Below are 27,841 nucleotides of genomic sequence, written 5' to 3'. Positions count from 1 at the left end.
TTGGCTTCACTGATGTTTGTTTTGAACTTGGATCGGAGTCTACCTGTTTCAGTGGAACTACACCCTCCATTGCCCACCACCTTTCCACCGGCTGGACCACCCGGACTCGGAAGAGCTGGTTTAGGAGACGTCCACCCCGGAGAGCCTGCAGCCAAGGCGGGGGACTTCAGTCGTCCGGGGGAGGCAGATGGAGAATGCAACCCAAGGCTGGAAGATCCCATTACCTGGGGAGACTTCATGGAAGAAGAGGAAGGAGTCCCAGCACCAGATGCAGGTGGAAGAGGGGGATGATGCCCAGCAGAGACCTGTGATGGTGACTTCAGCCCCGGAGCAGAGGGCGAAGGTATCAGAGGAGATGACTCTTGATTGAGAGATGGAGACTTTAACTGATGAGGAGGAGGCACTGAAGGAGATGTCAGAGGGTTAACATTTACTGACAGGTCAGAGGTGTGCCTAGAACCGAGGTCCGCACCCCTAAGGCCTCCGGCCATCGGCATATGACTAAGACGCGATGTACCTCCCATTTGATTAGGCCCTTGATGGTCAGGCCCAAACATCTCTGGGCCACTTTGTTGAAGATAGGGGCCTTCCATCTGTCCTCCAGAAAAAGGACCTTGATTTGGAAACTGATAAGGACCTTCAGGTCCAGGGATCATTCCCTTATTTCCTCCTCTTCCATTCTGAGAAGCCCTGATTCGTGGACTCTCTCCAGCGCCAAACATCTCTACTAGAGGCCCCCCTCCTCCATGGCCTCCTCTGAGCTTCTGAGACAGCATCATCTGCGGTTGCTGCTGAACATTCATTTGTGGGTTCATATTCATTGTCATGTGGCTCCCCAGAGGAGAATCTACCAACTCTCTCATGTGAGGACCCCCTCCAGGAGAGCCCATTAATTCACGTGAACCAGGAAAGTCCATGGGGTCACCTCGACCAGAGGGTTGACCCCGGCCCATAGCTAAATTGGGAAGATCTGGACCTCCAAGATTATCCATAAGCCTTGGGCCCAGGTTGCCTTGTTGTTGCTGTTTAGCCAGTCTATCAAGTTCAAACCTGGAAACGCTCGGCATGTGCCGTTTCTCCATGATGCGAAACACTTCCTCGCGTGTTAACAGATGCTCCGGGTCACCTTGCAAGTGTTGAGGAGGCCCACCAGGGTAGCATCCATGAAAAGGACTTCCACCACCGATATTGTTGGGCATATCATCTAGCCAAATCATGCCTGGACGGGAGGGCCTGTGCGGTCCGAGTCCTTCAATTGATAAAACTCCCCCTGGACTACCAGGGAAGCCCCCTCCTGGTTGCCCCCTCTGCATTTGTCCAAGGAACCTTGGGCCACGGGGTCCCTCTTGCATTTCTATTATTCGTCCATTTCCACCCACTCCTCCTCCCATCATATTGGCAGGACCCCATTGCTGGTCTCCAGGCTTGCTGTGGTATGGCGGAGGGGGTCCTCTCATCATCATAGGCATGCCCATGTCAGTCATCATTCTAAAGTTCTGGGGATGTGCAGCGGGGTGAATTTCCTGTTGTCGTCTCTTCTCCTGGTAGTATTCCTCTTGAAGTTTCCTCCAGGCCATCTGCTCTGGGGTCAGTCCCTCTTGTCCAAGTAAGGGGCCCATGTCATCCCCAGGTGAAGACAGATGGTGGTGTGGAGGCTGTGGTAGGTTATGATGAGAGTCCATTTGAGGGATATCAAGGGCAGGTCCACCAATGGATTGTGTCTGAGAAATTATCGACTGTAGGGGTTCTTCATACTTCTTCATCTCTCCGATTGCAGCCAAGGCTGATGATAACATATTACCGCTACTACAATTTCCAGAGTTATTATTACCATTGTTATTGTCCTCAAGAATACCGCCCCTGTCAGTATTATTAGTATTTGTGTTGGAGGAGTTATTGAGAGCGCTGTTGTTGGCGCTGGTGGGGTCTCCAGAGCCTCCACCTGACCCACTGCGCAGAAGCAGCCTCTCTATGTCTCTCAGTGTCTGCAAAGAGCGCTCCCTGTGTTCCAGCTGCTCTTTGGAAAGACCGTCTGCGTTTCCTTGGCCGCCCCTCTGGACCGCATCACTCTGCAGGTGTGTGGCTAAGATGGAAGGACTTCCCGAGGGAGAGACACTAGAAACAGGAAGAGGCATACCCCCTGTACCTTTCGCATTTCCAGTTCCTGGGTCTGCGCCAGCGAGCGCTGCCGTGCTCCCTCCCTCTGACCTATGGGTGATAATGCTGTTATTGCTGGAAGCTACGCCAGGTCTGGTCTGAGGGGATTCATTATCAGAGTGCCCTGCTGATGACGGTGTCCCTGCAGTATGCATTGGACCTCCAACACCTGCGGAGGCTGGCCGTGGAGTTCCACTTTGGGATTTAGGGGTGCCTGTGGGTGGTGAACTACTGGTATTTACCTTCTCAGATAAGTTAGAAAGCTTCCCTGATGTGTGGCCCTGTGGCAGAGAAAGGGATGAGAAACACGAGGTTAAGCGTTTAAAGCGCTATTACTCATATTCATTTCCATTAGCAGCAGTATGATGAGGGTTTTCTGCTATCAGGTATTTTGGTTTAAGTTGTTCTCTCTATGTGAGCTTTGGCAGTTTGTCTCCTGCTGGTATCGCCTACACCAGTAGTCACTGCTGCATCTGCAGAGTTTCACTGTTGTCTGTTACTATAGCACTGCACACCTGCCATAACCCAAGGCCTACTGAGGCCAGCAGTAAATCCCCATCCTCCAGAAGTCTGCAGCAGTTGGACCTAAAAAACTTCTCTGACAAACCTCTGACTATACTCCATAGTATAGCGTCTACCTGCTCAACAATTTCACTTTCGCAGTATTATTTACAGCAGTCGTCAGAGGAGACAGAAACAGGAAGAGAGAGGTATCCGAGATTAAAATAACTAAACAAATAAACCTTCCCACGCAGTTTGCACCTGTGACCTTTAATGTGGAAACACTTTTACTCCCATGTGGTTTAACCAGTTTAAACCTAAGAAAAAGAGAGAGCTGTCTGACCTGCTCCAGCTTTGAATGTGGAACGTTTTGCTGGTGAAACAGAAGGATGGAGTCGGTCTGCCCTTTCATTACTGCCTCTGCAGCGCTGTCGAAAAACAAAAAATGGGCGCCGTTACGAGCTGATAATCTTGATCTCCTTTTCTACTATAAACATCGGGACAGAAAATACTTCTCACCTGTTGGCAAGGCTGGTTGTGAAGACATACACCACCTGCTGTGAAGGCTGAGGCGGCTCTGCTTTTAGCCCCGGTCCCACCCCACAGCCCATTGCTGGACCTCCAGGTTCTGGCATGGATCCTGCAGTCAAGCGATCAGAGCGTCCCTGGATAGGACCTGGCAGCCCTCGCTCCCCTTAGAAAAAAAAAAGATTAACACAGTGCTTTAATTTCTCTAAAATAGCTTGAATTCTTATTTTAATACCAGCTCATCCACTTGGCTGCAGGCGCTCAACAGCAGAGGGCGCTAAAACACATGTGAAGGGATAGTATGTCATCTCTATTTCACAGTGTTTCATACATGCAGGATCTCCCACAGCTGAAGTCTAGTCTACATGGGATTCATGTGGCTTTCACTGTTGTGGTCACAGTAAGATTACTGCCACATTCAGACAGCGAGTTTCACCACAGCGTCGAGGTGCACAGACTCACGGTGGGCTGCAGTGTGCGGCTTGTCTTCATCTTCCTCCGTGTCAGGTCCAGAGCACCATTCATCTCCACTGTACGGCTGTTTCTTCTCCAGAACACAGCGCCGCTTACTGCGCATAACACCCTCTACAGGACAACAAGCACACACATTCACATTTATGCATCTGCTATTTCCTCTCTACTGTTAAAAGTAATGGTCTAAGCCCAGCATTTATTTTCCACAGTCATTAGTTCAGGAGCTCTTTGTTCAGATGCAGCGTGCTTTACCTGCTGGAAGTTAATAGGATTCAAACTTACAGCTGCCTTAACAAATAGAGCCCATCACTGAAAACAGTGTTTCTAATGGCAGACTCACCTTACAATCATTATATGGTCTTAAAATGGTAAATTAGCTGCACCGTGAAGTCACACCAGTAAAATTAGGCTCAGTTAGAGTTTAACTGGAGCTACAGTGCGCATCTGTGATACAAGTGGTAGGAAAACATGAATTAATACGGCCATTCTGCAGCTGCCGTTAGCAGAAGGTGCACCTGTGTCTCTAACCTGAAACAATGTCACATATGAAGCACCGGGAGGGCTGTCACTGACTGTCTGCCTGTGCAAAATTTAAAATATTGGTAATATGAGGTGGTTCTGGCATCTGATGGGAACAGCACCTGGACACCTCCCAACAAGGTATTACAGGCATTTCCACCTGGGACAAGATGGTGAGGAAGACTCAAAATACACTGGAAGGATTATTTCCCTGCTGGCCCGGGAGCATCCGGGGAATCCCCCTGCTTTGCTTTGACCGCTACTTCCACAGTCACTCTGAGTGAGTGGCAGTGGATTATGCTCCTATGACTTTTTGTAAAACAAATAATAATTACCTCATTGATTCATCAACATAACCTGCAGGTAAAAATTTCACTGGCACTCCTGTCATCATGTTTTGTGTAACGATGTTCATCACATCTACATGTGAGAGCGTGAGCTGCTGTGGTCCAACCTGCAGCAGACGTGGAGAACCGAAAACCAAAAACAATTAAAACTCTAAAGGGCGAAAGCAAAGAGCGGCACGGCGGCAGTCTCCCCGATTACTGACATGCTTCCAGATCAGCTCTCTAACAAACCAGTGAGGATCATCATTAAATCTGACCGATTTCAGAGGAAAACGACCTCCAAATAAACCACAGACCGGAGTCTGTACATTTACAGTCAAACTGCAAATTGCTGTGACAGTACAGAAAACCCAACAGCAGAGGGAGGACTGCTACCTTTTTTCAACCCAGTAGTTACTGGGTTGAAAAAGTTAGTGAGCCAGTTCTGCTGCTGTGTACAGACCACTGTTCACTGCATATTTCAAGGTCTGGCTAATATAACACGCAGAATAACCACATGGATCTGAATATGTGCGCATGTACGGATGTGGACAAATTAAAGGAAAAACTTAAATGCTAACGTTTGTTCTTTTCACCTCCATCACCAGAAACACAGAAGAAGAAAATATCTGGCACTGCTTCTCTGCAGCTCTGCTGGAGGAACCAAGAGGCCCAGACCCTGAGTCTGCTTCATCATCATCATCAACAGCTGCTTAACTCACATTCTTCATGTATCAGTTGAACTCATGCCACTGCATTCACTCGCACACATTATGATCATTTGTGTCTCTGATGCATCCTAAGGTACTCAGCTCAACCACAGACATCACAGGCTGAGTGAATGCTCTCAGCATGAGTGTAACATTTGTAATGTCACCGTCTAACCGAGCTAATCTCTAGAAAGCATCAAAGCTCCTCATTTAAGAAAAAAAAAGTGTCTTTAAGGTTGAAGTCGTTACAGCGATGAAAACAGAACAGGAGCTGTGGCTGCTTATTACACACCTGCCACATGAGACAGCATCAGAGATCAATTCATTATGAAAGTTACCCCCAAATCTGAGCCCGGATTGAACAGGATCACCTGTGACATGCGGTCTGTCCCACACAGTCAGTTTAAAAAAGGGCTTATGGATGACATTCACATGTATATGAAAGAAGCGGCCACTATCAAAACTTATCAAATATGTCAGTTGATGGGAAATAAGTGCAGCAGTGAATGAATCCACCCCATCTTTCACGGTTTCCTCTGCTCTTCTGTGTGCTGAACCACACCTCTCCTTCAGAGTTTTTATGTGTTCATGCTCATTATTCACATGTGGAGACATTATTCTGTTTACATAATCACACCGTGGGGACTTCCCTCCCCTTGTGGGGACAAAACGCAAGTTCCCATGATGCAAATCAGCAAATCATTAACTTTGATAGCACAATTCTGGTTCTGTGTGTGTGTGTGTGTGTGTGTGTGTGTGTGTGAGGTTCAAGTAATGTACAGGAAGCCCAGATGAGTTTCACAGAACACATTATGAATTCTTAAAATAGCAGCAGCAAACAAATGCAAATCAAACACTTTGCTCTGAACCACATGAACTAAAATATTTTCACCTCCTGCTTTAGCAGCACCCTCTCTGGGACTACCAAGCTGTCACAACCTCAACCTCTTCTTCTTTCTCTCTGAGCACTACAAGAAAGCCCAGATGTTCTCTCATCTGAGACACGTCACTGTTGTGCAGGCTTGGCAAAAACAATCAAAAGCCAGGGGGAAATTCTGATGCTTCAGTGAAAGGTCAGGGCATTTCAGCATGAGAGAAAACAAGTTCTTCTGTCCTCGCAGTCCTTGTATTCACTTCCTGCTGTGGAGGAGGCGAATGCACGTAATCTGGTATTTCGGGTAAAGATCTGGCTGATAGGGACGTAAAGGAAGTGAACTTTTGCATAATTAGAACAAAACAACACTCCCCATATTGATGCACATCTTACCCCCTTTGGCATCTGCCTCCAGGACTGGAGGAACGGCGTTTCTTAATTCACCAGAGTCGATGGAGACGCTTCGCTCCCGCTTGGATTTGGTTTTCAGCATCCCTCCAGCGCCGCTGCCGACTTTCAGCCCAGGGTTGCTCAGAGACATGTGATTGGTTTTGACTCCATGGCTGCAGGCGCCAATGCCCTTTGACCCCAGGTGGGGAGCAGCTCCCGGCTGCTGCTGCTGAGCCTGCTGGTTTACACTGGGCATTTGGGATCGGCCGTCACCGGTGACCTGCTTGCCATGACTGGCTAGTTTATTGTCTGGGTGCATTTGATTGGCTGGTGATGGAGGTGAAGGTCAGGTAAGGAGAACTACTGTGCCTGTCAGTCAGTGGAGTCACATCGCTTACAGGCGACACTGATGGAGAAAAGAGAAATCACGGTGATCAGTATTTCAGCGTCTGGTTCTGGGTCAGGCCTTTAAAGCAAACTTTAGTGTGTTCACTCACCTCATCTCATCTAGACACTCAGCTGACACACTGCCATGCTGCTTTTTAGGATGCTTCACTGACCACACACAGACCTAGGGGACAAGCAGAGAGGAATATCATCAGCAGAGGCAGAGGGCGACCTTTACAGCCAGCACTGCTAGTTATGTGTCCTCAACCTGTGGGTCAAAACCAGCATCATGAGACAGAAACGAGAGAAGAAGCCAAAGACCGATAAGAGAGGAAGGCCAAAGAGACACTGAGGTAACTGTCCCTTTAAGGCAAAGAGTGCAAAACTGAGTCTGAGCTGGGGGAGGGACCTGAAACTCAGAAGTAGCTCAGTATCAGTGTTGAAGGTCCCTCCCTCTGCCAAACACTTTGCAAACCGCAAAAACTCCACCACATATTCTACACTGCTGTGCAGCAAAGGCCCCGTCTCCCTCACTTACACACTCATTCCTGTTTCACACTTGAAGCACAAACCAGATAAAATAGTTACCAGATACTGACGCGTTTTATTTTTGGACTATTCAGACAAACAACCAACTCAAGAGGTCATCGGTACTCTCCCACCTTTGCTTTACTTTAGGGCGACCCCAGAGCCCAGATGATGCCGCCCCCCCTCCCAGGCTTTCAGCCGTTTGCTTATAATTTATAAGCAAACGGCTGTTATTATATGTTAACCTTTTAATAAGAAAAGGTTAACATATAATAACAGCCGAGCAAGAATGAAGCTAAGCATTAATAATGGAGGTTTTAGTCTGGGTTCAAACCTGCTGCTGCAAGCTGATGCCCTTTTGACAGCCACCTGCCTGTATCCATGACCTCAGGTTTTTGATTTTAACCTTTCTACTGCAGCGAGCTTCTCGCTATACAGCCTACAATCCAGTTGTACACCAGCGGACTCCGAGCCTATCCCCTCAGAGATGCCTGCACAGAAAGCATCAGTTATTCAGGATCTGCAAGTTCCAACATGACCCCTCCAGCTATCATAGCCTGTTCAAAACAAACATCTGGGCCAGATATCTGGGTGACATCACGCAGATGGCGCACAGACATTTCTGACCGATGACACGATCCCAGTCGATCAGGTCAGCTGTCCCGCTCCAGAACAGCCATCTGTAGCACTCACTCACCTTCACAGGTAACAGTAAACACAATGCTCCCATTAGTCATTAACCAACACCAGCTCAAGTCAGCACAGGAGGGTGCCTTGTTCACTGGCTGAGGATTTCATCATTCATTAACTCAAACAGGGACAGTCAGACGTTGCAACTGTTGACAAAGTATGACTCACTGCTTTGTGCAACACAAAGGGGAGGCAGACTAATCATATGGTGACAGGCTGACCTTCAAATGGACACTTCTGAAAAGAAAGACCCAGTTAAAAGGAATACCCGTCTGGTGGTTATCAGGCCAACTCTGTCATTTATTCTGCAGCTGCCCTGCTGAGGCAACCCTAACCCTAACCCCGAAACTGAAGAGTCACTGAAGTAAATCTTGTGCCTCCCTTGAACATTGTGTAAACAGTTCAGCATCACGCTGTCATTATCCCCACCTCATGCCACATGTATGGAGGAAACAGTGTAATGCTCCATGTGACCGGAGACTGGATGCATTTCTGTTCAGGAGGATTTTATGTATCTGTTACGTGCTAATATTTTAGGAAAATGGCTTTTTTTATTTTTCATGCATTCCTGCAAGAAAATAAATATTTTCCCTCATCCCAGTAAAATGACTCTACAAGTCCTTTTTACTGGAGACATTAATGCTTAACTCAAGAAAGCATGTTTCCCTGTTCAGTTAAAAAAAGCTTTTCTTCAGCGCTTCAGAGACAGGAGAGCACAATTAAAACCATAAACAATCACGAGTTTCCTGTGACATGAAACTAGCCCAAGATTAAAACATAAAATCAGCATACAAGTAAAATTATTTAGTTAAAAAAAAAAAAAAAGCAATGCAGTAAGCTATCATTTAAACCTTTAAATTTTAAAATCACGTTACAGATGATTTCTATTCAAATTATGTGGCACGGATCTCATCAGGTTTTTAACTTTAACACATCCCTCTGTTGCTCTTTAGATGGTTGAAGTCAGATTATTAATACAAGCCACAGATTATTAGCTGTTAAAGGTTGTTCCTCTATACTCATTTCTTTCCGGCTCAGATTGAGTAAATCAGACTCTCTTTTTAGCTAATGAGCGGGTAGATAATACATCACATCCAGTTGTTTCCAACCAAGACAGCAATGGTGGAAACTTTCAGCTTGAGTCTTCAAACTGGGACTTCACAAACCAACAGGTGACATCAGAGTAGCTACATCCACCTTTCACGCTGTCTATGGCATGCACTGCTCTTTGCTTCAGTCCTGTTTCACCGTGCATGGATGTGTGTGCATCTCCTGTGCTCTAACACAACGGGAACAGAGCAGAGAGAAGTGAAAGGTGAAGGTGAAGTGAAAATTAACGTTATTAATGTTGTCTTATATTACCACAAGTGCAATTAAAGCTTCCCACCAAGCGGTAACCCTTGTGACTGCTTTGTAATGACCTTTATCTTTAACAGCTAGCACCCGGGTGCTCCACAGAGCTGGACTTCCTGACCTGCCACAGCACAAAGCCCTGGACCTCCGGTTTCACACATGAAGCACCAGATTTAAAAAAAAACACACTTCAGTAGTTTCTGTTAGTACAATCCTGTTTCTCACATGTACGGGTAAATACCTGCAAACCATATATTTGACTTAAAAATATTTTAAAAATGTTTACATAGATAAGAATTTATTTGAAAGACATTTCCACAAAGTCAGGACCCGGGGATGTTTACCGCTATATTGCATCATATCGTCTTTGGCAAATCTCTGCATGTGTCTAGTGACTCTGACCGTGGCATGGTTACTAGGTTGGTGGAGTACCTCAAACTCTAAATCCCAGCAGATGAGCAGCATCTACTGAGATTTACCATCACAACTGTCTGTAGGGTTTACAGAGAACTGTCCGGAAAGGAGAAAATATCGAGCAGCAGTTGATGCCAGAGGCCGATAGGAAGGCACCGGTGACTCAAATAACCACTGGTTATAACCAAGGTATGCAGAAGAGCATCTCTGAATATCATCAAATCTTGAATGCAGCAGCAGAAGACCACAACAGGTGCCACCCATGTCAGCTAAGAACAGAAAAATGAGGCTACCATTCACATGGGCTCAACCAACCTGGATAACAGAACACTGAAAAACGCTGCCTTAGTTTCTGCTAGCAGGATCAGAATCTGGCATAAACAACATGGATCCATCCTGCCACGGATCAGCGGTTCAGCCTTGGGGTGGTGTCATGGTGTGGTGGATATCTGCTTGGCACACTTTGGGCCCCTTAGTACCAGCTGAGCATCCTTTTAACGCCACAGCCTACCTGAATATTATTGCTGACCACGTCCATCACCACAGTGTATGCATCTTCTCATGGTTGCCCGCAGCAGGACAGTGAGCCATGTCTCAAAGCTCAACTCTCTCAAACTGGTTTCTTGAACATGGCGATGAGTTCACTGTACTCAAATGACCTCCACAGTCACCAGATCTCATCTCAACAGAGAACCTTTGGGATTAGGTAAAACAGGAAATTTGCATCATGGATGTGCAGCAGACAAATCTGCAGCAACTTTGTGATGCTATCACGTCAGTATGGACCAAAATCTCAGAGCAATGTTTCCAGCACCTTGTTGAATCTGTGCCACGGTGAATTCAGGCAGTTCTGAAGGAAAAGGGAATCCTACCCGGTACTAGCAAGGTCCCTAACAAAGTGAGTGTATGACACTAACACAGTGCAGCACGAGGAGCGGAAGATCAATGCCATTCAATATTGATTTTCAGCCTTTGATTCTCAAATCTTTTAATGACATTATTACTAATAAACCTAATTAGATGCTGAATCCTTTTCAGCACTGTTCAACTCATCTAGTTTTTTTGTTGTCCCAACTTCCAAATTAATAAAAATCCAAAAAGCTCATGTTTTAAAATCCTTTAAAAAGGCAAATTAATTAAATCATTCTGTTACATTTTACAAAACATTTCTACTTTTCTGGAAACAGGGCGGCCGTCCAACAACCCAAAGTCCACGCTGATCCCATCACACAAGCGTAATACATTTTAAAAGTCAAACTTCAGATATGGTAAAGTACTTAATTATGCTGACATTTGAACGATGCAATAAATGAGATCAACCTGGTAATTAATAAAGGTAGTAAAAATCAGAGGTAATAATCTTTAAGGGAGACCATCTCCCTTTTCCTCCTACCGCGTCATTTCTGTCAAGTTTAACATTTTAATTTCAGTCTAGTTTTTCTGTCCACGCTGACGAGCCTGCAGCGCTCCATCTGCTCACACAGACCGCGGCTTTCCTCATCAAACATGTCTCCTATAGTTATTTCTGGTGTTTTCAAATATGGTGTTCTCATGTGTATCCCAAAGTCTAAAATATTGGTCCTTTAATAGATACGTTACTAGAAAGATGCCGATGAATTTCACATATAAGCTTCTTACAAGGAGTGAGAAATGATGTATAATGAAGTCTTCACTGTGCAAAAGAACATGCTAACACACTCTGGAAATGTGTAGACACCAATGTACTGTAGCTTGTTATGTAAAAGGGACTGTTTCCTGACTAATCACATATTACTAAACTATTTTATCAACCACACAACAATTACACAAAACATAAGAAACAGCTGAATAATTGCAGCAACTTTTGTATTAACGCAAATACATAAGGCTTAGTAAATGACAACACTCTAAACTGCTAGCCATAAAAATGCAAATGCGAGGTGTGACTGCATGGAGGTGGTGTGAGTACCTCGTTAGCTGATTGCAGAAAGCGTGACTCAACAGTTTTAAGAGATTTAGCAGTGACCATTACTTCATAGATCCACGAAACATGTGAAAGGCTGTTGGCCAAATAAAGCAAAGAATACACCAGTGAAAACTATATTTAATATTTCTTGAAAGCCACCAAAGCTCAGAAGACTGCAGACGTAAAGCAAATAAAACTGGGAGATTTATGAAACTATATCCACACGTTTCCTGTCCAGGTGAGATATTCTTAATGATGCTGACTGACAGATATGAAGCAATAATAAAAATATAGTTTCATTATATGCACTGTTTCATTACAACAGGACACAAACACTGTTGTGTTTTATTGTATGATGAAGAGAATTATAGTGTATTTATGTAGCCCAATCAGAGTTAACATAATTATCAATTAAACTCAAACGTCCATGACTCAAAAACCTTTTCTGCTTTTGTGATACGACAGTCAAGGTGTGGATTTGGGTGGTGGCACAAAATTAAACATGAGTAGACAATCAGTGTGCACAGGTCTTATTTACAGTTTGATATTTCTGACTATTTGATAAAGAAAATTTGTTTTACGCTTAAATAAATAAACCCAAATTGACAGAATGAGAAGAGGCCAAGAACGGGCAATCCAAGGCAAATTGAGTAAAAGACATAAAATATTAAACGCGATCTGGAGGCATCAGTTAAACAAAATTTTTACACTTATTTATGATCCCAGTTGTCACCTTTGGTGAAGTGCAGAAAAATCCTTGTCGGTGCTCCATTTCTGTCATTTAGGGCTCATTTATATTTTGAGAGAAGCCAACTGAATCTAATCATAGATTAAATGTGTTGAGGCTATTATTTTATACATCTACATGGATACTAAAATCACCCACTATTTTATCTGAACTGAGCACTAAATCAGATAAAACATCCGAGAAATCAGACAAACTGGTGAACAATAGATAATAAATAAAACTGTTTTCCAATTAGGGTGGACAAGGCTAAGAGTCGGGATTTCAAATGAATTAAAACTGTCTGGGTCTGTGATTGATTGATAAGCAGGAGTGAAAGATTGCTGCTACTCCTCCTCCTCAGCCTGCACTTCAAGGATTCTGGCTTCCTCCTCACCTTCATCCAGCCGGACCGATTTCCTGGGATCTGCTGGGGGAGAGCTAACGGTGGCTAAGCTACCTTGGTTCGCACATACTACATGAGCCCGGCGCTCTACAGAATTTTTAAGGGTGCAGAACCGAGTTTCCATTTCACTGAGCCTGCCTCCAGAGCTACAGACAGACTACATTTATTACAAGTATTGTTACTGCTAAAGGAGGCCGAGGAGTAACCAAACATCTGACACACAGAGCAGAAGAGTGCAGGAGGGACAGGAGAAGAAGCCATGCTGCTAGTGAGTCAAATAAAACAGAAAAATAAGAGCTAAGCGCTGGCTCTCTTCTACACTGTGTCTTTTGTCCTGCCCCCCCCCTCAGCAGATGACTGCCCCTCCCTGAGCCTGGTTCTGCTGGAGGTTTCTTCCTGTTAAAGGGAGTTTTTCCTTCCCATTGTCGCCAAGTGCTGCTCATAGGGGGTCGTTTTGATTGCTGTATTTTTCTGTATTATTGAAGATTCTTCACCTTACAATATAAAGTGTCTTGAGGCGACTGTTGTGATTTGGCGGGATACAAATAAAACTGAAATGAATTGGATTGAATTAATAGCTACGCTAAGCTAGCGAAGCCCTAAAGACAATAAGTGAATACTATGCATATAACTTTGAGATTGTGCTTCAGATAAAGCACATGAAGATTAAATTATGAAATAAGTCATCTAATGGTTTGTAATTAAACGAGCTACTCAAAACACCACTGTGCGTTGTAACAGGAACAGGAAGTGATACAATGTTGCAGTTTCTTCTACTGTGCCAACTCTGATGCAGAGGTTTTTGTTTTCTTTCTGAGTTATGACACTTCAGCTTTTCATCTGAAAATTCTGCTCAGTCCTCTGAAAATGTCAACAATTAAGCCTCTGTGAGCAGCCATTTAAAACAAATGTTCACTCAGTGGGCTGATGGAGACTGACAGGAAGTGTGTCTATATTTGAATTGTCTCTTTTCAAATGTCTCAGTGTTCCAAGAGTCTGAAAATGCCTGCTTAGTTTCAACTAATGCACTCTATTATACTGCAGTACTACAATACAGCCTTCCTTCATTGAAGCTATAAACTTCAGCTTTTGTTTAACATGTGCTTGCAGCTAATAGAGGAAGTCATTTATAGTGTTGAACTGCACCACAGTGATGCGTATGTAGCCCGTCCTTATGTATGGAAATAGGGTGGCTAAAATAGCCAATAAATAAAAATTATAACATTTATTTAGTTAATGAGTTCAGTCTCATTTAAAGTTACTGATATCAGTGAAGTCATGCCATGTGTACTGTAGCCTATAAAATGCTATACCAGTCTTTCAAAGTGAGACAGGAGAGATAATAACTGTATTTTAAAGGCTGTCCCCTTTGGCTGCAACAACAACAAAAAAGAGTTATTGTCTTACACTGAGCATAGCTGTCTGTGTGTAGTTAAAGGATTTATACTGATGTACACAATATTTACTGCGTTACTTTAAAATTACAGTGTGCAAAATCTCACTGCTAGATTTCAGTCGAGTGCAGATTGGGGGTCAACTGAATTCTGTTTTCGCACCCCTCCCAATTATGTGCCTAATCCTCGCTACGGTGGCCGCTGTAGGACATGTTTTAGTGAGCCAAGAAAAAAGAAGTTTAGACTGCACCCCATATCAGCCACGGCCAGCCAGCATGTTTCTACTGCTGTTTGTTTGAATAAATAAATACAATTTGTACACACTATATTGTAATGTATTTTAATAATACCAACACCTAGCAATAAATTAGGGATAATAAAAAAAAGGGTACGACATGGGGTGATGAGTCAGTGAAGATCACCTTTGGCCGATGACAGCGATGAACGTGAGTTGTTGAGGATATGCTGCTGTTAGTGGATCTAACTGTCAGACTCAGATGCTCTACGATGTGAGCATGTAATCAAACAGTGAAAGTGTGATTTTTAGGACACGCGAGCCTGGCATAATATTAGCTTATAACCAGCTGTTGTTGCTTAGCCAGCTAGCTGTCAGCTGTCCGAAGAGGACAGGGTCACATGTCTAATCTACTGGATGTAATTGTACACTGATCTATATATATATATTTATGAGTATAAAATTATTTTTTTCCTATTAAAGAACCAAAAAAATTACTGACTGTATCTGTATCCAGTCCAACTGACAGCCTTTGATCAAGCTGAAATCAAACTGAGATTATTTAATGTGCATTCATACTTTTATAATAGTGCACAATGATATACAGTGTTAACTTCAGTCATATACACTGCAAATCTGTTGGCGTGGGTCTGTAATAAGAGTGCATCCACCACCCGTTACTAACCTGCAGCAGCAGCTCATTTTAGCATCATTTAAACAGATAATCCTCAGGAGCATGCTTCACTTCAAAGTTTGTGTACAAATCAACATTTTTCCATTGCTAACGTTCCTCACTTTTATAAAGAGTTTTATTTTCATGCACACAGGCTGCTGTCTGCAGCACAGCACAGAAATTAGGGCTGACATTGTGTTCATTTTAATGTTGTTTGCCTTACTGTCTTCCTTATTAACACACTTTAGATTTAACATGTTGCTGGAGTTGCTGCTGTTTTTAAAGCAGGCGTCAGCTGGGCATGTGCTTATGCAAAGGCTAGGACTAATGTAGTAAGGAATAAAATGTTCCTCGTGTGCCATTTGCACAAGTTGTTTGAGAAGCAAATTCAGTTTGAAAATTGGATCTGGTCCAGATGCGCCCAAACGAGTTAGGGGAATAATTCAATGAGTTTTAAAATCCACAAAACATGATGTTTACATGTAAAGCCAGTATACACACAGCCATGATAAGTACACACAGCACAGGCCATCACACCCACACATATGCACTTACACTCTTTCAGACATCACTGGAAACAAACAGCATTGCTCTCAGTTCAAGCTTGAGGTTTGCTGAGTGTTTTGAATATATTTGCCAAAAGGGATTTGACTCCCAGTGTGGAAAATGCTTGTTATATTTTACTTTTTAGCAGGAAATCCAGGGATGTTCTTTGCTGTACACTCAGAAAAACCTGCGGTGAAATTTAAGATAACAGTGCAGCAATCACAGGTTAGTGCTGTGTATGCATCCAATCCCAGTGTGGGTCACACAGAGCTTAAAAAAGCTTTAAAGTCATTTAGATGGTACAATGACACCTCTTTCTTTCCTCCAGTGCCTGTTCTGGCAGTATGCAACCTGGGTAAGCAGCTATGATCTCCTGGGAAACGAAAGAGCCAAACTCTGCAGATTACAGCTTACAGGATACAAGGCCCTGCAAGCACAGGAGAGGAGGGGCAAAACCAGGGGGGGGGGGGGGGCTGGTGACTACTGTTTGATCACTGTTTGTTAAAAATGTGTTCACACACTGCATCACCCTGAAATTAAACTTGGCTTAACTGTATGAGCTCAGCACAATTTAACAATTCAGCAGCAGCAACACGTTTTACAGTGCTGACTGCTTCATGTTTGGTTGTTAGCGGGCAACTTGATAGCTTTTGCTCATAAGACAAGTGAGCCCATGTCAACAGAGGTTTAGCTGCTTGTTAAAAGAGATCAAATCTGCTTTACTCAACTGATAACAGAAATCTAAAGAATGCTTTCCGTTACACTGAGCTGCCTGTTTATTGTGGACAGTGTAATTGCTGGTTTGTACTGAGATGCTCCTGTGCCTGGGAGATTTTAATACACCACAGCAAATGATGACTTGCGGCCACCGAGGACACTGTTGCGACTCTTCTGCAAACGCTACAAACTTTCAGCGTTCAGTCGCAGTTTGGTTCAGTTTGGGCAATAAAAATATAAAGTTGGGCTTAGGAAAAGATCGTTGGGTTAAAATACACCCTTTCAATGCTGTTAGCCATTTCTCTGAGTCTGGAAAAGCCTTAGTGCAATCATTACCCATGCACAGCCCGGCAAGGTCATGGAGAGAACAAAAATATGAATACACAGTACTGCTCTGTTGGTCACCAGCGGTAAACACTGAGGCCAACGTGTTAATGAATGAATGTGTGTGAGGCAGGAGCACATACAGTTACACTGACTCTTTATTCATCAGTTGTTCAACAAACTGCATTTGCACTTGGCGCCAGTCAAAACGTATTTAAGAGAAGGAAACCAGGTTACATGTGATTTGTTGTTCTGTGCTCCACCTGAGGACAAGGCCACGCTAACACAACACGTGTGACTTCACTAAATCTCTCTTCTGTGAAGGCCTAATATAACTAAAACCCTCGCCTTACACAGCCTACTGGCAAAGGTATACAGAGTTGGAGGCTACTAGCTATAAATGCAACAGGCCCAGAGTATAAGAGTAACACTGTTGGAAGTGAAAAAGTCTGCTGTGACTTCTCCATTAGGCTGCTGGACTAATGACAGACTTCTCTATTCAAATGACTCCTCACCATCTAAGACAGTTTTCATTTAAGCTTATGATTAGCATGCTCAAAATACACCACACCGCCAACAGTATTCACTCGTCTGACTTCACACACACATGAATCTGAGTAACATCCATTCTTTGCAGCTTTAACAGCTTCAGCTCTTCTGGGAAGTCTTTCCACAGGTTTTGGAGTGTTTATGGGAATTTCTGAGGATTCCTCCAGAAGCACATCTGTGAGGTCAGACACTGATGTTGGAGAGAAGGCCTGGCTCACAGTCTCCGCTCTAATCCATCCCAAAGGTGTTCTACCAGGCTGAGGTCAGGACTCTGTGCAGGCCAGTCAAGTTCTTTGGTGATGGAAGGCTTGGATGCAGCTGCCATGGAAACCCATCCCATGAAGCTCTCTACACACTGTTCTTGAGCTGATCTGAAGGCCACGTGAAGGTTGGAGGTCTGTAGTGATTGACACTCCAATGTTTGTAGAAGCAGTCTGCATGCCTGGGTGTTTGGTTTATACACCTGTGGAAGTGACTGGAACACCTGCTTTAATGCAGATCCTCAGTTCAACTAAGGGGCCGAGCCCAACTCCTGAAAAACACCCCCACATCAGGACTGGACTTGTTGCACAGGTATCATCCTATCACGGTACCACGCTGGAACTCACTGAGCTCCTGAGAGCGACCCATTCTTTCAGTAATGTCTGTAGAAGCAGTCTGCATGCCTAGGTGTTTGGTTTATACACCTGTGGAAGTGACTGGAACACCTGAATTCAACGATTTGGATGGTGAGTGAATACTTACAGACTAAATCTAACCATCTGTGCATATTCCTTTACAATAACAGCAGATGCATTTTAAAGGATTCACTCAGGACTGAAGAAACTTCTGAATCAAACACACCATCATGAGATGGAAAAAAAGATTTAACACCAATTTAGCATTTGAAAGAATTTAACCTTCAAGAGTGAATTTAAAAAAATCCACACACTGCCCAAAAACATCTCTGATGCTTGACTGTGTTTATGTTAAAAGTGTGTTATATGCTAACATAAAACTCCATGTACAAAGGTTTTAAACAAGCCCCAAACCGTCACCTTTATCACTACTAACCACTTTCCCCAGAGACTATTCCACAGGGTTTGCCCTGGTTAATCTACCTGTGAGTTATATAATGGGCAGTGACCCAGCTAGCTGTGCAGCCTTTTATTTAAGAATGTAGAAACAACCGTGACAGCCAATGATCACAGTGAAGGTGGGTGCGTAGGAATGCTTTGATTGGGACATACTGTGATACTGTTTGAGATAGTGGAATAAAGAAAAGAAGAAAAAGAACTGTAAATGCAGAGATACACAGAACATACAAAGTGTTACTGTGGAAAGCAAAGCATGTAAAAGATTTCCAAAATGCATAAGATTAAGCTCCTAGAGTAGTTATCCTACTTCACCCAAGCTCTCAAGCAAGCTGTGTTAGCTGCCTTTAAGTTTCTGATTGGCTGCCCCTCAAAAATGGAAGCTTTGAACAGCAGATGGGTGGGGCTATTGTACTCAGGCAGAGGTGACCATAGTTGTTCTCAGCACAACACAAAGAATCCACTTGGTCATGTTCTTACTGCCTTCTCCTGGTTTGGGGTTATGAATCACTTTAATTTTCAGAGTTTTTTTGTTTTTCAGTATTTTGGACAGCCACTTAGAGAAGCCCATGGATGCTGACTGCTGGAACGATTCGAGGACTCCTAGTATTTATAAACCTGACCTTCCCTATGGGCAACTGTGAAAAAGCCACAGCTTTAACAAGCTATGTAAGACTGGAGATCTTGGTGAGCATTATCTGAGAGAGAAAGGGTTGCTCGTATCACCTACAATGCTACCAAGAATATTTCCTATTTAACTTTATGCCTTTTGGAGATCAATTCATCTTCTGCCTATCTCACCTGATACTCCTCTTAGCTGCTGATGGCTAATAAAAGCACAATCAAAGGGAAGACACAAAGCTGAAAGGCAAATACAACATTGCTTTGTCAGCGTCCAGCATCCAAATTGATCTGCAAGCCATGCAACTTTAGCAAATCAACAGGAATGACAAGTGCTTAAAATGTTGAATCAGCCATCACGTCCTGCCAACCTTCACTTAAAAAAACTAAATAAGTGAGAGCAGTAATGTCGAACTGCTTCCAACTGACAGCCATCATTACATTTTAAGTGAGTATTGTTCAGCACCACATAAATTACAGCCTTTAAACTTTCTCCAGTGAGTGACGTTTCCAATTTTGAAACTTCTGTTGCAATTTAAAAATGTGTTCACACAAGTTTTTCCCTCTGAGGTCTCAAACATTAAAAGGTCACTTAATTGGAAACCACCGTCCATATGTGATGATGAAAAAACTGACAGCATATCATCAGGGAAACCACCGTCCATGTTAAAAAGTGATCTGCTGGTGATGAAGCTGATCTGAATCCTGTTTGCACAGGGACAGTAAAGTCAAATTTCATATTTTTGAAGGCAAAAAAAAAAAAATTTTTTTAAATTTAAAAAAAAAAAATCGCACAACTGGAAAATGTTCAGAGGTTTGCCAGGAGGAAACAAGAAGGATAAATGTACACCGCATTTTTGTTTAGAGCCCTCCCCAGTAATTCATATACATATACATTATACAAAGATCTTTATTATCCCCTAAGGGCAATTGTTCCCACAGCCAGTAGTACAGTAATCTAAAAAACAGTTATACCATAAAAACATACATAAAACAAACATTGAATCACAACAAATCATTTAAAAACCTAATCGCTGTTGGGACAAAAGATTCCCTCAATCTATTTGTCCTACAACCTGGTACCCAGTATCTGCGTCCAGAAGGAAGCAACTTGAACTCCTGGTGCAGTGGATGGTCTAAATCTGCTAGGATAAGTCTGGCCTTTTTCACTGACCTCACCTTTTGTAGGTCAGTGAGGTTGGTTAGGGCTGTGCCAGCAATTTTTCTGCACACCTTTACAACTCCTAGCAGTTTATTTCTATTCTTAATATTTAAAAAAACCAAACCAGCCGATGAGATTAAAAGTGATAACTGACTGAATAAAACAAGAATAAAACATTTTCATAAAAGTTGAATCCACATTAAAACCACGGAGCTTCCGATAAAATTAGACTCCCTGTTTATGAATTACTGACCACATTCGACCATATTAGCATGCGTTTCTTGCTGCAACAGTTTTTCCATGCCTCCTCCTGCCATTATCTCGTGCTACAAACGAGAGGATTCTGCTTGTCTGAGCTTTGATTAAAAGGTTCAGAGCTGCCTTCAGTGTCACTCTGCTTATAGTACCTCTAGTGGTAAACTGCAGTGCATTGTGGGACAGGGCACAGGTGACAGCCGCTGCTGTGGCAGATTGCCATGGAAACAAAACATGTCAGAGCACAGTATAAATATAGACTAACCATGTGCAGAGCAAAGGTCCTGCAATAGTGCAAAGGCTACAAAAAAAACAAACATTTCAAGTCAAAGGAAGTCGTCTCAAGACAAACACTTCCCCTTTTAATTTTCCAACTTACGCAGATGTAACAAGCAACGACTTATAAGGACCAGCAACAATCAAACAAACAAAATGTGGTTTTTAGTGTTTTTAGTAAGATGTTATATGCACATATTAGCATTCATTCTCAAAGTCTCTGGAACTGCAGGGACAGAAAGATGCTAAAAAGATGTCCAAAAACCTTCCATAAGTATTCAGTTGAGGTCTGATGACTGTGAATGTATGACTCACATCACTTTCACTGTAAACCCACGAACACGATGCCCTCTGAAAGGGGGCAATGCCATCCTGGAAGAAGCCATTCCCATCAGGACAGGAACGTTTCAGGCTAAAGTTGAACACATCTTTGGAGTAAGGACGCTCTGTAAGTCTTACACAGAATAACAGAGCAACCATCCCTATCTCACTGCAGGGATCAAGTCTTTCCTTTAATTAGTCACCCCTGCGTTCACACATACACATGTGCAAATGTATAGGAATACATGTATGTAATTACCATATTCAGATCCAAACCAAAGGATCTGTGAAGCAGCGAGAAGAGAGGAAAACCCCCAAACACAGCTAATTAGACTTGGAACACTTGATCAGTTAATGGGTTAGCAGATCTAAAGAACATTAACATGCATCATACCAATGTCCAATGGAAACCCACGTTACTGGAGGATGGATGGCTTTCAAACAAATGGCCTACAGTGACTTGTAAAACTCTCCAAACCATTTGGTGAATGTTTTGAAGAAAGTTAAATCCCTGCGGGGATGAGGGAAGTTAGTCTGTATTTTTTTTAAGCTTTTGGTTAATTTTAAAAACAGAGATCAGATTTCTTTTTCTTATTCAGTGAGCTCAGACATGTTTTCAGTGTATTACAGTAGAAAGGTTAATTTCCTGGATCAGCCTTGTAAGCTGCTGATAATGCTGTGGTAGGTGGAGCATTTATTTGCAAACCCCTGCAGCATTGCTGCCTCTTGATGTAGCAGGCCTAACTGAACAGTGACAACAGGAAGGAAGACCTGAGTTCATTTGTATGAGCCAGAATCAGAGTGGATATCCCACATATCTGCCTCGTGCAGTCTGAGCTGGGAAGGCCTGGAAATGTAAGCATTTACCCGTTGCCTGTTCCATACAGTGGCAAAGATCTCCACAGCAGTTTGGAAACCCTTTGGTACGAAGCCTGCAGGCACACAATTCATGGTTTTGCCTCGGCTCATAGGGAAATTCTGGTCTCATTTTGCACAGAGGGTCAAAGGTTGTATCCTTTCCAGCACATTCTGGGAAGAAAGCCAACTGGAGCAAAGAAAAAGAGTGAACTGCAGACAGAAGGCAGGCATTACAGCACAGAAGCAGCTGGAAATGGAAGACTGAGGGACAGAAGCCTTTCAGTGTCAAGCTGAACACACATTTCCCAGTCTGCACAGGAGAGGACGACCAGTCCGTGCAACCAGACACGTTTATCCATGCAGGTCAAAGAAGACTATAATTAAAATAGGTTTTATGCAACAAATGGTTTATCATATAGGATATATTAACATCCATCTTTTGAATTCCTCCAAAGGGTGTCTCGGCTCTCCCTTTGATTATACACTGTTGCAGACGATGGCTGATGGAGACACGTCTTTCCTGATATACTGCTTTGACCTACGCCACCTGGGGTGTAGCGTAAAGTCTCAGAGGAAAGTCTACACAGTCACAAAAATTGGAGTGGAGGTAGGTAGACCGCTGCTCGTCTACATTGGAAGGAGGCAGCTAATGTGGTTGGGGAATGTGAGCAGAATGCCTCCTTGGTGCATGTTATGTGAGAAGAAGGAGACTCTGGGACAGACCCGGGACACCCTGGAGGGATTACGTCTCTCAGCTGCAAAGGGAAAGCCTCGGTGTCCTCCCAGAAATCCTGGAGGAGGCGGTTTGGGAGGATCGAGGTCTAACAATGATAGGATAAGCAGCAGAAAATGGATGGATGGATGGTAACAGAACTGGTGTCCCTCTAGAGACCATTTGAGGCTTTCTTCCCCAAAACAGAAATGAACTGACCATAAACAGCGACCAAAACTAAACAAAGGTTGGCCTTAATAATTTGCCCTTTAACTAAATTGGTACACAGAAGGTCTAAAATGAGAGAAACGTTAAAAATGATATCACCATAAGCTTCAGCTGGTCAGAAGCAGAAAGGTGACTGCCCTGAAGCAGTGATAGGAGGGGATAGAAAACCCAGAGGAAAATCCACTTGACTTGCGATTACTAGAATCAGGGTGGGAAACTACCTCCAGATCATCTACGCATTGGCACATGTTCGGCCTTCGCTGGCTAAATCATAGTAAATGTTAGATCTGACTAAAGTTCAGGACTGACTGGGAAAGGAAGAATGTAAGCTCTGCAGCACTTCTACGATTGGTTTTGTACTACAAATATTTACTTTGATTAAAAAAAAACTTCCTCTTTAAATCATCCAGAATAACACTGAGCTTAAATCCTGTAAGTCCAGCTGTAGTGCTACAATTCCCAAGTATAACAGGAGCAAACCTGACAGCAAAAATATCTCTATAGAAGCATCTACTAAACTTTTAGCGAGGATTTCTGAACCTAAGTGCAGGGAAAAAAAAGAAGAAAACAGATGTGAACATTCATGTTCTCGCATCAACGGTTTAAAGCATCTAACCTGTAGCTGGTTCAAATTCCATTCTCACATCTGAGCAGCATCCCGGTGTGCATGGAAAAGGACTAAAACCTTAATGCTCTCTGTTGTCATGTTGTGTAGAGTTCAAATGGCACCGTTCTCACCTGACCAAACAAACTAAAGTTAAAAGAGCCCGAATGCACAGCTCTGAGTGTAGCTAGTGTGAGTAAAGGGTATTAATGTCATTTGAGAGCTCTGAGAACCAGCAGACACTGGTCAGCACGATCCACTGACAGGACTGTATGCAAAACATGCAAAAGATAAGCACACGGAAAGGCACAGAAACACAACAGCACTGTGACATTAATATGAACTGCGTGCCTGTCTCATAGTGTGCTTTCACTTTGAGTCTTTTCCCCTTTTTCCCCCCAGTGGGCCTATAGATTGTAGTACTAAAGTGTCTTAGCATATTCAGCGGTGTGGAAACGTTCTCAATGTCACATTATTCTTTCATAGCTCACCTTAGCAGTGCTCCCTGTAACTCACCCCAAAGTTCTCAGATCACCTAAGCAGATAAGAAACACTTTGTCAGCAGGTCTCCAAATCTGTGTCTGCATGAACGTGTTCATTCAAATCAGCTCTGGACTAACAGGGAGACGGGAAACAGACTTTTCATTTATGCCTAGAATATAACCAATCAGTGCATGCGTACTTATGCCTTCTTTCCTTTCTGTTGTTACAGGAAGATTGCCAAATCATCACTGGGTGCTGTCACTTGTTTTATACTTGTGTACTTAAGTGTGTACATGTAGTGAAAAGCAATGGCAATAACATTTAGTCCATTAAGCCTTACATACTGGATTAATTGCTTTGCACAAAGTTTCCATCATTATCCACCACAGCCTCATTTAGACAGCCCCAAGGACAAAAGGCACTCAAAAACAAAGGCACCAAAAAAAAGAAACAGGCTTGAGTGAATGAAGGGTGACAGGTGAGCTGTGGATTAACCCTCAGGTAAAAAAAAAAACAGAAAAAGGAAAGATGCTGAGAGATGTTTCACTTCCAGTGGAAAGAAACAGAGGGTACTGAAGTCCTGAAAGACAATTCGGATCAAGTTGCAAACTCTGTTAGGTGCTATATATAGCTCACCAGGATATTGTAGATACACACACACAGCATGGAGCGCCTGTGCACACATGAACAGAGGCTAAGCACCGAAAGAGAAAAGCTTTAGTATCTTTTTCCTGCTTTACTGTCACACCGTATTCAACAGGCTGAACTGGCAGGACCATGGGATAAGTTTACTTGAGACCAAACACACACACACACACACAATATATACATATATATGTAGAGAGAGGAAGAAAAACAGGGGAAGGGAAAAGTGTGTGTGCTTAAATAATTATGCAAACACTTAACAAGCCGCATCACAGCAATTAGCTCTAAAACTATAATTACTGTTGTGTTTTAACAAGGGTACGCGTGTTATAATTGCATTAACATAATAATAATCTTGCTATAACACGCTTCTGCTGCCGTTGTGTAACTGAATCACAGCGGAGCGAAAATGTCCATTAAAGTAAAATAATTTAAAACAAAGGTCATTTCCCTACATTAAAATAACGCTGACCGGGGTAACAGCGCGGTGGCAGGCAGCGTTAGTTGGGCATTAGCGGCACGTCGGTGCCTACATGCCCCCGCCGTGCTTCCACTGACAGGTATCGTTACGCAGCCTGTCACCTACTGAACGCGCTTTAGCTGTTTAGCACAAAACCATTCAAATGCAGCTCAGTCTCTCAGATTAGCTAGCGGTCAAGCTAATATTGGTAATTTACACATCTGGATTAAAGTGTTCCCGTCGGCACACGGGGGCCGGTGAAACGCAAAGTTGAGCAAGCACCGTATTCTCGTTAGGAGAATTTAAGGACACATGCCCCTGATGTGAACCCCAGCCAGCGCTCCTGAGCGGAGACTTGCTGCGCCAGCCAGATCCACGGGCTAACTTAGCATGCTAATTCATGTCTTCGCTAGGCTACTCGCTCGTAAGCTGACGTTGCTGTAGCACACACATCTGCAAGCGAGCCAGTGCTAGCTAATGGGATTTGAACTTTGTTATTGGCTTGCTAGCGACCCGAAGACTTCCTAAAAGGAAGGGAAAGTTATGCGGGTCCACACGTTACGAAGACAGCTCCGAAATACGTGTGAACAGCTAGCATGCTTCGGCAGTGACAGTGTTTTGAAATGCTGTGTACTCTACCCCATTTGGCTGCCGTCTGAGATCAGAAGAGGCCGATGACAGGACTGACGGCCAATCGACATTCCCCGGAGTGGCCGCTGCCGCCGCCACCGCTTGCTCCGTCCGCCGTACCACTGCGCAAGATGGTCCCGATCCTGTTGTTTGATAGGGGAAACGAGCTGGTGCCGTTTGACGGCGGTTCGGATGATGATTAATAACACGGCGCGTCTAGGTTGAAGTTTCGGTGGAAATCAGAGGACGCGTCACCTTGCAGCGGTTCATGACTCCCACTATTCAAGATGTAGAAGGGCAGGACGTTGCATTTCTCTGCGAGTCCATATCACTCCCAGCCGCTGACAATAATTAGTGTGGCCACACGGGCATCCGTATGTCACTGTGCTGATATGTCAGGCTGGACTTGTGGACTTCTGCGCTGCCTCGGGGTGGGATGCGCCCCACTCCCTTCAAATGATCTGAATATTTATTTTAATTTAAGACGATGCTGAGCTAAGAACTCTGAAATAAAATTTAGATTTGCAGACTTCAAATGCCTCAAGCTTTTTCTTAAACTCAGTCAGTTAAGTGTTTTATTTCCATCTGATTAGACCTGTGCCGTCTTAGATCACCATTTCCATCTCAGATCTCACACCACCTTCCTAATGGACACCATAATGCAGCAGAAACCTCTGATTCCAGCCACCCATCAGCAGAAACAAGTTAGAAAGAGCTCCACTGGATGTTTGGGGCACCATTATAAAGTTCCTCAGAGTGAGGATCCAGTTGTTGCACTGTTGAACCCTCTCTCTTTCTCAGCTGAATGCTCCCTCTAGTGGTTTGGGTAGCAGAAGTAGGCTTGGTGAAGGTGCCTCAGGTGAACTTTAAGGCGTTTCTCACTGACGGTGTTTTAAACTGAGATTGGACCTCAGATACTTTTATCAAAGAAATGGTGGGTCATATCCAGGAGCAGCAAAGACATCCGCAATTTCCCCCTGATGGCTGCTGCCAAACCTCACCCAAACTGCCATAATCAAGAGACATTGTTCAGGAGCAGAGCACATCACACAGCTCCCCTGTCCAGGTTTACTCCATTCACTGAAATTGCACCTTCAACAGTTGCCTCTTTTTTCTTTTTTTTTGGTCACAGGCAGTGTAGGTATAAAGACTGTCATGCTCAGGGTGAGTAAGAAAGAAATCCTACCTTGTTTTCATAAGACAAACAGTTGAATATTAAGGAAGGGCGCACCAAAATCTCAGAGGAAGGACTCAAACAGACCGGAGGAGGACTGGAATCAGAATGGAGCTGTGAAAATAATCACATATCAAAAAAATGTTGACCTGCTGTGACTCCGTGACCAGCAGACGTGGAGTCAGAGGTGGCACACCATCTTCGGCTTGACCTTCTCTTTCCAGACGAGACAGAAAGGTCCGGCATTAATAAGACGAAGGAGCGCCGTCACACCTGTTGGCAGCACTGAGAAATCAAATAGCTCGAGGTTTTTGATTATACCACTTGGTAGGTAAATTCCAAATCCTTTCACTGCAAATGAAAAAGTGGATTTAAATAACTAATTGAAGCAAATATACGGTTATTTGATTATGGCATCATGCTTCCCTTGTCATTCTCTTAGAGTGCAGACACACTAATTGTCAAACAAGTGTAATTTATTAATCAAGAGGGGGGAAAAAAAGACCTTCTGCTGCACATTGTTTTTAATTCAGTCATTTTAATCTCCAGGCATCACCAGCTCAAAGATGTTTAACAGCCTGCAGGCAGAGCGTGCTGCGTTTGTATATTATGATGAAAATGTAAAAAGATGCTCTGCACCCCCCCCACCACCACCTCCCTCCAGAGACATGTTTTATCTGAGCCCATTATTCTCTGCTTGTATATGGCAAGCAGAGGAATGAGCTCAATTAGGTGAGCAAGCGAGAGGAGAGGAGGAATTTGGGTGCTGGTATTTAGAGAGAAAGAAAAAAAAAACATTGGAGGAAGGTCAAGAGAACATAAGAAAGGAGCAGTGGGAAATGAGAGAGAGGAGGGAGACAGAGGAGGGAGACAGTGGGAGTAAGACAGAGAGGATGAAAAAGTGAAACTATGTTGTCATGGAAACTGGCATGGATCTGAAGAGCAAAACAAGAATGTAAATTGGTTTACCCTTAG

The 27,841-nt window shown here is 43.6% G+C and overlaps 1 protein-coding gene across 1 annotated transcript in view; it reads right to left on the bottom strand.

Annotated features, from left to right (window-relative positions):
• Positions 1-26,063, bottom strand: part of bcl9l (bcl9 like) — a 29,116-nt gene extending 3,053 nt beyond the window's left edge. Inside the window, exons 1-7 of the mRNA XM_030744328.1 lie at positions 25,702-26,063; positions 6,977-7,050; positions 6,483-6,885; positions 3,649-3,771; positions 3,178-3,352; positions 3,002-3,086; positions 44-2,438 (exon numbers count right to left, since the gene is read on the bottom strand). Of these exons, the coding sequence (XP_030600188.1) occupies positions 44-2,438; positions 3,002-3,086; positions 3,178-3,352; positions 3,649-3,771; positions 6,483-6,798 (3,094 nt within the window). The 5' untranslated portion in view covers positions 6,799-6,885; positions 6,977-7,050; positions 25,702-26,063. The remainder of the gene's footprint in view (positions 1-43; positions 2,439-3,001; positions 3,087-3,177; positions 3,353-3,648; positions 3,772-6,482; positions 6,886-6,976; positions 7,051-25,701) is intronic.
• Positions 26,064-27,841: the final 1,778 nt, after the last annotated feature.

The sequence above is a fragment of the Archocentrus centrarchus genome, chromosome 13 (genome assembly GCF_007364275.1).
Source record: "Archocentrus centrarchus isolate MPI-CPG fArcCen1 chromosome 13, fArcCen1, whole genome shotgun sequence".
Lineage (NCBI taxonomy): Eukaryota > Metazoa > Chordata > Actinopteri > Cichliformes > Cichlidae > Archocentrus > Archocentrus centrarchus.
This window is presented reverse-complemented; position numbering and strand designations above follow the sequence as displayed.